The 9,997-nt window shown below is 45.9% G+C and overlaps 1 protein-coding gene across 1 annotated transcript in view; it reads left to right on the top strand.

Annotated features, from left to right (window-relative positions):
* Positions 1 to 8,132, top strand: part of LOC123515603 (insulin-like growth factor-binding protein complex acid labile subunit) — a 56,740-nt gene extending 48,608 nt beyond the window's left edge. The window contains exons 3-4 of the mRNA XM_045274382.1: positions 6,032 to 6,139; positions 6,368 to 8,132. Of these exons, the coding sequence (XP_045130317.1) occupies positions 6,032 to 6,139; positions 6,368 to 6,536 (277 nt within the window). The 3' untranslated portion in view covers positions 6,537 to 8,132. The remainder of the gene's footprint in view (positions 1 to 6,031; positions 6,140 to 6,367) is intronic.
* The last annotated feature ends 1,865 nt before the right edge of the window (positions 8,133 to 9,997 follow it).

Below are 9,997 nucleotides of genomic sequence, written 5' to 3'. Positions count from 1 at the left end.
AGGGTGTCAGCAGTAATGCCACCAGCAATTGCCGTGGGGACTCAGAAACGCAGGAGTGTTTATCTTAATTTTCCTCGTGGGTAGCAATTACATGTCTGAGGCGGCGGTGTTATCACGCGGCGGAGGCAAGCGAGCGTCCGGCAGACCAAGCTGTGTGTGTGCGAGTGTGTATGTGTGTGTGTGTCTGTATACTAACCAGAGCCTTGCTGCTTGTATCGCCCCTAAAATCCACGTCTTTAACTTGCTTTCGTCTTCCACCTTCCCAGCGCTGCGAAATAGCAGTAATGGGAATAGCGTGACTCAATAACATACGTCTCGTCAACACCTTATTTGTGCACATGAGACTTAAAGTGCCAAGGGAGAGTAGTGTAGTAGTAGTAGTAGTAGTAGTAGTAGTAGTAGTAGTAGTAGTGGTGGTGGTAGTGGTAGTAGTAGTGGTAGTGGTAGTGGTAGTAGTAGTAGTAAGTGTATGCGAAGTAGAGCCTGATTTTAACATTGATTCTAGCTCGTTAAGGCTTTTTAGTGGGGTGTGTAGCGTTTTTTTGTGTAACTTTAATCGATGTCATTTGATTTAGTTTCCAATATAACAACCTGAGCACCATCTGCCCCCCTACGAAGTGTCTACCACCCGCTGCTTGCTCGCGCATTTGAAACACCCGCTACATCGTTACCAAAGTCCAATGTGTTTTTGATTATACACGAGGCGGATTCATTTGGCGGCGCTGACTCTAAGTGATGGATTTCATAAACAAACTTACGTGATTTCGCTTAACTTGTGGTCTCGGGGACAGACAGATGTGAGCCGAGCGTCATTGATCAGACAGGCTGCGGTGCAATCAAGAATCAGGCCTGTGTGTGTGTGTGTGTGTGTGTGTGTGTGTGTGTGTGTGTGTGTGTGTGTGTGTGTGTCTATGTCAGTCCGTGTAGAATTTGCTTTCTTTTAAGACTGACAATGACAAAAAAAAAGAAAAGAAAAAAAGAACACTACTGTCAATAATGATAACTCAGTGTTTCTCTGTCTATCTCTCTGTCCGTCTGTCTGTCTGTCAATATATACAAGAGCTGCTTTGATACAGTACTAACATAATCATCAAATACACACCAGAGTTTGTCCATGTGAGTTTATGTGTCTCTATTTGTCTATTTACTACATTTTGGGCCGGCAAGTAAATGTGTTTCCTCTTTGTGCTGTTTGGAATAACTTAACACGGGTAAAATACACTTCCTGCTCAAAGTGTGTTGTGTTGTTTAGCTTGTGAGGTTCGTCTTTGTTATGTTGTGTCTGTCTGTTTGTCTGTCTGTTTGTCTGTGTGTCTGTTTGTTTGTTTACCTGCCTGTCTCTATGTTTGTCTGTATGTTTGTGTTCAGTTATTTTCTAATTTTCTGTTTGTCTGTAGGGAAACACACACACACACACACACACACACACACACACACACACACACACACACACACACACACACACACACACACACACACACGTCTACTCCTTCCTTCATTTACTCAAGCACCTACGTACACCTAGACACACACACACACACACACACACACACACACACACACACACACACACACACACACACACACACACACACGTACCTATCCACCTCCCCATCTACATGCCTCAGATGACGTTCACAAAGCCTCTAAGTCCTTGCATTACGTCCTGGTGAGATCACGAGCGAGGACACACAGTAGGGAGGCATCTCATTGAAAACAACTCCCCCTCGCTTCTTGCTGCCCCTCTCTTCTCTCTCCTCTGGGTGTGGAGTGGGCAAGTGAGTCCCGTATTCACAAACGCCTTGCTCTCTCTTTCCCCTTCACCGCGACTGTTTTCAAAGGCCACACAAGATGATTGGCAGGTTCTCAAGACTGTTTCTCCTGTTGGTAATGTAGGAATCTTGTTTATATGTCATTGAAACCGTAAAGAAACACTCCTTATTCCTTCTGAACCATGACGTGTTTCCATATTAATTCTGCTTACTATTTGGTGGTTTTATACAGCCTCAGAAACTTATGTGGGGATTAGAATAGTGAAAACTGTGGCCATTAATCTTCTGACCTCCATAGCTACCCTTCCTAATGTCAATAAAATGGTCTAATCACACTCAAAACTCAAGATAAAAAATACGTCCCAGTACTGAAGGGGTTAAGTACCGATGTTTTAACTAGAGCCTTTTTAAAGTAGTGGTGGTAATGGTGTGGCATACAGATGTTTCAGGCTACAGATGTAGATGAGTATAGTGGAGTAGTGAGGGGAGAAGAAGCCAGTTACCGCCACCCGCCGCCCGCTGCCTGTGATCTAGCGCGCCATAACTCTAGCAGACTCGTCACTGCCTCACATGTATCTGTCTCACTGTGCACTTGGGAGCTGCACCTCTGTCCTGCCTCTCCTCGTGACCTCATCTTCGTCAGACACCCACGCACGCTTCCCCTCCGTCACTCGCACCTTTGTATTTTGCTGTCCTCTCATAACAAAAATGTCCTACCTACCTTCTCCTCGTCCTCCTCGTCCTCCTCCTCCTCCTCCTCCTCCTCCTCCTCCTCCTCCTCCTCCTCCTCCTCCTCCTCCTCCTCCTCCTCCTCCTCCTCCTCCTACTACTACTACTACTACTACTACTACTACTACTACTACTACTACTACTACTACTACTCTACTACTACCACTACTACTACCACTACCACTGCCACTACCACTACTACTTCTACTACTACTACTACCACTACTACTACTTCTGGAGCGAGTATCGTTGTAAAACTCTCAGAGCAACACAAGACTGGTTGACAGAGGGAATGGTCGGTGTGAAGGTGCGTCCGGTCAGGCGTAGAAACAGTTCTCCAGTTCGTTTGGGCAATGGGTCCCCGCGGCGCCGTTCCGAGTCATCTTTGTGAATCAATCTACAGCGGAGAGCCAGAGCTGGAGGAGGGAGGAACGTTAGGAGAGAAAGAGATAGAGATGGAGAGAGTGAGAGGGATTGGGTTGAGCCAGGAAGGGTATAGAACAGAGATGGGCAGGGCTGAGCAGGTGTGTTTAGTTCATCAGTGGTGGGCAGGGTTGTTAAGGTTGTAGGTAAAGTTTTTAAGGGGTACATAGGGCTTAGCACGATTACGATATGGCATAAGTGTTTGGCGAGGCAGGATTGAGCAGGGTTAGGGTTAAGTAGTATGAAAGAGCTGGCCAAGGGTAGAGTAATGAAGGGCTAGAAAGGGAAAGGCAGAGGTAAATAGCTCACAGATACTCGTATATTCTACTGTAATTAAACCTGTGTAGAGCAAGATAGGGTTAGGTAAGGATGAGCTGGAGTTTGGAAGTGCTAGAAGAGAACGAGATAGGATTCCAATACCCTCCACTGTAACCTGTCCAGTGTAAGAAGTAAGACAAGTAAACGTTTGGGATGATGTTCTTGTGTTTCCTTGTTGTTTAAACGCTTACCTTTGCTTTAGTCTTAATGTCTTAGCAGTGTTATGTTGTTATATTCCTGAGATGAGACGAAGGAATGTTTAGAAATACGTTTGTTGGTTCTCCAAACACCCGTCTTATGCTCGTTAACCCCTTCAGTACCACGACGCGTTTTATATTCATTCTGCTTATTATCTGGTGATTTTTGTACAGCTTCAGAAATTCATGTTGGGGATTCAAAGTAATGAACACTCAGACCATTAATCTTTTGACCTTCATAGACCCTTCCTAATGTATATAAATTCGTCTAATCGTAACCAAAACTCAAGGTAAAAAAAAACATCCCAGTACTGAAGGAGCTAATTTCGCATTCTAAGCGGTGTCATGTTGCTATTCCCAGGGACGCATTTCTGTTGATCTAGCGAGTTTATTATGACCTTCGTACACTGTTTCTAATGTATATAAAAGCGTCTAATCGTACCCAAACTCGAGGTAGAAAAAACATCTCAGTACTGAAGAAGGAGTTAATCTTGCATTCTAAGTGGTGTCATGTTGCTATTTCCAGGGACGCATTTGTATTGATCTAGCGAATTTATTATGCTACTCCTTTTGCCTCCTCTGCTTTTAAATATCCGCTCATGATATTACAAGACCAGTGGCTACACATCTCTCACCTGCACTGGCTTTCTTCTTAATGCCAGACTTAAGTAGCAGATTCATTCTTTAATCCGCTGCACTCGTGAATTTTTAACTGGCCTTCCCTCGACTTACCACAAAAGAATTTCCGAGCTCCTCAATCATTCACTCTGACCTTTCCCCGCTTTCTGTCCAGTATGTTCTTCCTCTTTCTCTCGTCCTCTTACTCTAATCACGGTACACACACACACACACACACACACACACACACACACACACACACACACACACACACACACACACACACACACACACACACACACACACACACACACACACACACACACTCTCTCTCTCACTCTCTCTCTCTCTCTCTCTCTCTCTCTCTGATTTCTCGGAACGAAGTGAAATATATCGAGTTTCCTATTATTTTGAAATGTTTGGCTAGGATTCACATACACACACACACACACACACACACACACACACACACACACACACACACACACACACACACACACACACACACACACACACACACACACACACACACACACACACACACACAGAAAAGAGAGGATAATGGTATAAAGTGACGTTAAATCAATAGGTTCGAGAGAGAGAGAGAGAGAGAGAGAGAGAGAGAGAGAGAGAGAGAGAGAGAGAGAGAGAGAGAGAGAGAGAGAGAGAGAGAGAGAGAGAGAGAGAGAGAGAGAGAGAGAGAGAGAGAGAATGACAGTACCTAGTAACCATCGATTTATTTATAACCTGGCAAGTCTTATGGATTAGCTAGTTACAGAATGGGAGGGCAAATAAACATAACATAAATCTTGACGACACACTAAGGCTGAGAATGAACGAAGCAAACTGACACACACACACACGCATGGAAGAGGAACTGTTACGCTCACTGATATAAGCATGTCTTTCATCTGTCGTTTCACATCGTAACACACACACACACACACACACACACACACAAACACGCGCACACATGCTACCAATATGACCAATGTTTCCTTTAATTGAACGGACGCGTGTTGTGGTTGAGGTGCGGAGGTGGTGGCGGCGGTGGCGGCACACAAATGGTGGCAGCGGTTTTGTGAAGTGTATTTGGGGAGAACACAAGAATATCGTCACTCAATTCACTTCAGCTCGGTTCAGTAGCACGTGTGGAATTTACCTTTTGTTGTTCTCGTTGCTCCTGTTTTGTTGGTTTTAAGTGCTGTCAGTTGCGTTGATTGATGTGTCTTGGTCCTCACTTCCCACCGTACGATTCCATTTATTCTATGCAAGAGGGGGAAGCTGAACAAGAGCAACACGAAAGGTGAAAACAAAAGAAAAAAACGGCACACTTGATTGCCAGTTCCCTCAAAGTGTAATAGGGTTATCCAAACGTCTGGGATAAGTGTTTAGAGATGGCTGATTTCTTCTCCTTATTCACAGTTTATATAGGGGACGTTAGTAACATTTGTGGGAATTTTTTATCGTATAATCTCACAGTCAGTTCCTTTAGAATATTCTTACGACATGGGGAATAGACTATACTTTAATGAGCCAATCTTTTCCTCTCCCCACAGACTTACCACGAGGAAAGAAAGGAGTTTTATATATGACAACCTAATACCATATTACCTTACCACAAGGGACGATAATTTGAAGACCAGTCCCTTTCTCTTTCCTCTCAGACTTAGCACGGGGAGAGGAAAAGAGAATTATTTTTTTTATTCTTTTTATTTATACCATGTGGGCTTTTCACGGGAATTTATGGGCTAAAGGGGGTACTTTTGGGTACCTCCTATATCAAAGCCCACCCACTAAGAAACCGTTGCTTCGAGTGAGGAAGCCCAACCTACTCTCGGACCGTGGACAGGATTCGAACCCGTGTGCTTGGAGACCCCTCGGACCCCAAAGCACGCATGGTTCCACTGTACCACTGTATGACAACCTTATACCAAATTATCTTACCAGCCGTTCCTTTCTCTTTCCTCCCAGGCTTACCACGGGAGAGCTTGACTGTGTGGTTCGCCTGAAGGTTGTCCTGGGCATCGTCTTCTGTGTCGTCTTTGTGGTATGCCTGATTCTCTGCCTTGTCTTCTGCGGGTGAGTGGTGGTGGTAGTAGTAGTAGTAGTAGTAGTAGTAGTAGTAGTAGTAGTAGTAGTAGTAGTAGTAGTAGTAGTAGTAGCAGCAGTAACCTCTAAGCAAAATAAGTAATAGTAGTAATGGTGATGGTTGTAGAGACAGTAGAAGTAATTGTACTAATATTCGTAATGTCTCTCCCTCTCCACTTTGCCCTCTATCCCCCTCCCCTTCCCTATATCATTTTGCAGGTATCGTCGGCGGCGGCAGCGGGACAAGCTAATGGGTCGCGGCTGGCCTCCAGGTCCCCTCGCCCCTTGGCCTCCGGACGACCACGCTGCCGCCACTAGACACATCATGGCGGACGATTACGGCTACCACGCCTACTCCGTTCGCCACGTGCCTGTTACCAAAGTATGAGATATTAGAGGCACAGCAAGACATCTGGAGCCCGCTTCTTCGTCTCCTTCGTCTGCTACAAATGTGAGTCGCAATCAGGGCGCAGCAAGACATCTGGCGTCTGCTTCCTCGCCTCCTTGCCTGCTTGGAGGTTTGCGAAAGGTTCAAGCGAGGATTTGAAAGTTTGGGGTCTGACCGAAAGCTCTTAAGCCCTGGTAAGAATGCGATCATGACTGGAAGCTCTCGGTGGTGATTTCTGCAGGCCGTGAGGAGGCATTAGTGGCTTAGTGGACGCTCAGAGTCCGGCATGGCACAGTCAAGCGTGCGTCAATGCGTGGCGTGAAGACTTAAGCAACATAAGATCGTAAAGGAAGCTGCTGGAAGTTTGGTCAAGTAAACGCGGCGCTAATTGATCTGTGGGGAACTGAAGGGTTGTCATTGATTATTATTTTTTAATGTAAGAGAGGAGGACTGGCCAAGGGCAACAGAAATATAAAGAAAAAAATACCCACTCAAGAAAAAAAGGCTTTAGTCTAGTGGAAGCTATTGGGTTCAAGTATTTCGTGATTCTAGTAATGATTTTTTTAATGGAACTTTCAGCCGAAGTTATTAGAGTTTATTTTTAGCGTTCTTGTAATGATTCTGCGTCTACAGTGAGAAGAACACTCAGAAGAACATGACTTATTACCTTCGCGATCTTTGTGGATAGTTCTGACGAGAGAGCAAAGCGTATCAGAACTCGGAACTACAAACTACAGGCCATGCACTCTGCGTCGCCGCGTCCGCCTCGCTAACTTTGCACATAAGTCCGGAAGTCTGCCGTACGGTCCGTAAAATAAGTCTGAAACCAATCACCAAACTTTGGACACTGTAATTAATGCCTTGGGATCCTCACTAACGTAGGAAATCCCTCATTAAGTGGTGCGCAATGGCCTCTGAGTTGCTAAGCGTCTCGTGAAGTGGCGGATATTGGTCAGCGGAGGCGTCTGTTCCGCGTCACACTTACCACAGCAACACTTACATTCCGCCTCGATGCGTTTAACTCCTTCAGTACTAGGACGCATTTCTACCTTGAGTTTTGGGGTGTGATTAGACGATTTTATCTACACTAGGAAGGGTCTATGGAGGTCAAAAGTTTAATGGCCACTGTCTTCACTATTTTAGTCCCCCACATAAGTTTCTGAAGCGGTATAAAATCATCAACTAGTGAGCAGAATGAATATGGAAACGCGTCATGGTACTGAAGGGGTTAAGTTACCACGTGGAAAGATACTGCATAGGAGAACACGATCTAATGCTAATTCAACATGACCTAGTATAACATTGTGTCCGTATTCTAACACCCTTTGCTCTCTCTTGAAGGCTGTTTTCAATACCGTATAGGTGATAGTCGGTTCTCCATGACTGTTTTCATCAATAGTGACACGAGATCATTGTTAAATTACCACCAGGATCATGACAAGGCTTAAAAAAAAAAAACACTAATATCATCCGATGGAGACTGTTGAAAGAAATCGATGTGCAGAATCCCTTTTAATCCCTTCAGTAGCATTACACGTTTCCATATTCATTCTGCTAACTATTTTGTGATTTAATACAGCTTCAGAAACTCATGTGGAGGATTAGAATAGTGAAAGCTGTGGCCATTACTCTTCTGACCTCCGGAGACCCTTCCTAATGTCAACAAAATGGTCTAATCGTGCCCAGATCTCAAGGTAAAGATGTGTCTCATTACTGAAGGAGTTAATCATTAATAGAATCACGAAAAACACCCCCTGAAAACGCCAACAGCTTCCACTGGACCCTGTTGAAAGTATAGTCAAGTCCTTGAGAATACAGATCGTGGCTGGACACTGGTAGGAAGCTGAGACAAGCACGAGCATCCCGCCGCGCAGAGACTGACTGGTCGAGGCCACTTGAGCTGAAACACGAGTGACGCCAACCTTTTGGAATGCAGCGGCTTGGAGGAAAACTCGACTTCGCCCTGACTTGATTCCGGCGGAGTTTTAAACTGTTTTGGATTCCCTGCGCGACCGGAGACCCATGCCAGACACGCCACCACACGCTACCACAGACCACCACACGCCACCGCACCCCGACACCACCAGACTCTCCCCGGAACTTCCCTGGAAAAGAGTTTATGGTGTTGTAGTCTTCAGATTGCCGAGTCTTAGTCCAACTTTTGTGGTTCTCGGGACGAAAGGTTTGGGGTGATGCAGGGTGGGCAGGGAAGGAGGAGGAGGAGGAGGAGGAGGAAGAGGTGGAGGGTGGAGGGACGAAGGAGATAGAGAAGAAAGGGTGTAGAAAGACTGCTGTGAGAAGGAAGAGTGTAAGAAGGCTGGAAAGAGGAAGTTGCGTGTAGGAAGACTGTGTGGAAGGAAGTGCAAGCAAGAGAAAGAAAACGAGGAATAGAAAAACAGTTGACGTGGTAGAAGAGAGAGAGAGAGAGAGAGAGAGAGAGAGAGAGAGAGAGAGAGAGAGAGAGAGAGAGAGAGAGAGAGAGAGAGAGAGAGAGAGAGAGAGAGAGAGAGAGAGACAGAAAGCGCACTAAAGAACACAGAGACAAGTGTATGAGAATGAGGAAGAGGAGAACATGTTAGAACGCTTGGTGTGTCAATGAGTAAGGTTACACTACACAGTACTCTAAGCCTCACTACTCGCTTCACGTAACACTGTAGGGCCATCTTGCGCAGCCCCACGTCAGCACAGAGCACTCAGCATCCTTCCGTAACACTGTTCCTCCCTGCCACACACTCACACAGGCGCCCTGGTTATAAGGAACTCAAGGGTCTGCTTATAACCTCTTCAACGTGCTCTCTTGTCCCTCCTTCTGTCAACTTACACACACACACACACACACGTACTTTGTTTCTCTCTCTCTCTCTCTCTCTCTCTCTCTCTCTCTCTCTCTCTCTCTCTCTCTCTCTCTCTTCCTTCACATCAAGTCCATCCCTTTCTGCCAAATATTGTGCCTCCTCCATCACGCCCCACCTCCCTTTCAAACACTCCCTCTCCCCCCACAATAACAGCACTCCCTTCAACACTGCCTCCTTTCCCTCTTGACTTCCCTCCCTCCCTCCCTTTACCCATCACACACATACACACACACACACACACACACACACACACACACACACACACATGCACACACGTACCTTCCCCTCCCAATATTAGAACCAAACCCTCTTACACCTCCACTACACTTCTATGCTCTCCCCCACTCTCTCTTTCCTTGTGTGTCTCTCTACCTCATCTCGTGTGCGGGGTAGTGGAGTCCTGCCCTCTAGCACGTATTACCTCTCGCGCCGCGCCTCCCTAACAGAGCGTCACTGTAGAGATGTCTTCGTCAGCACTTGTGGTTCTGAGGTTCGTGGGAGGGGGAAGGTTTGAAAGGGAGATAATGAACGTAATGATTCGGTTGTTTTTGGGGGGGTTAGTTTAGGTTGGTTTAAAGGTTGTAGAGTGTAAGGCTTGTAACACAC

The sequence above is a fragment of the Portunus trituberculatus genome, chromosome 39 (genome assembly GCF_017591435.1).
Source record: "Portunus trituberculatus isolate SZX2019 chromosome 39, ASM1759143v1, whole genome shotgun sequence".
Classification (NCBI taxonomy): Eukaryota; Metazoa; Arthropoda; class Malacostraca; order Decapoda; family Portunidae; genus Portunus; species Portunus trituberculatus.
Note: the sequence above shows the minus strand (reverse complement) of the source record. Positions and strands in the feature narration are given on the sequence as shown.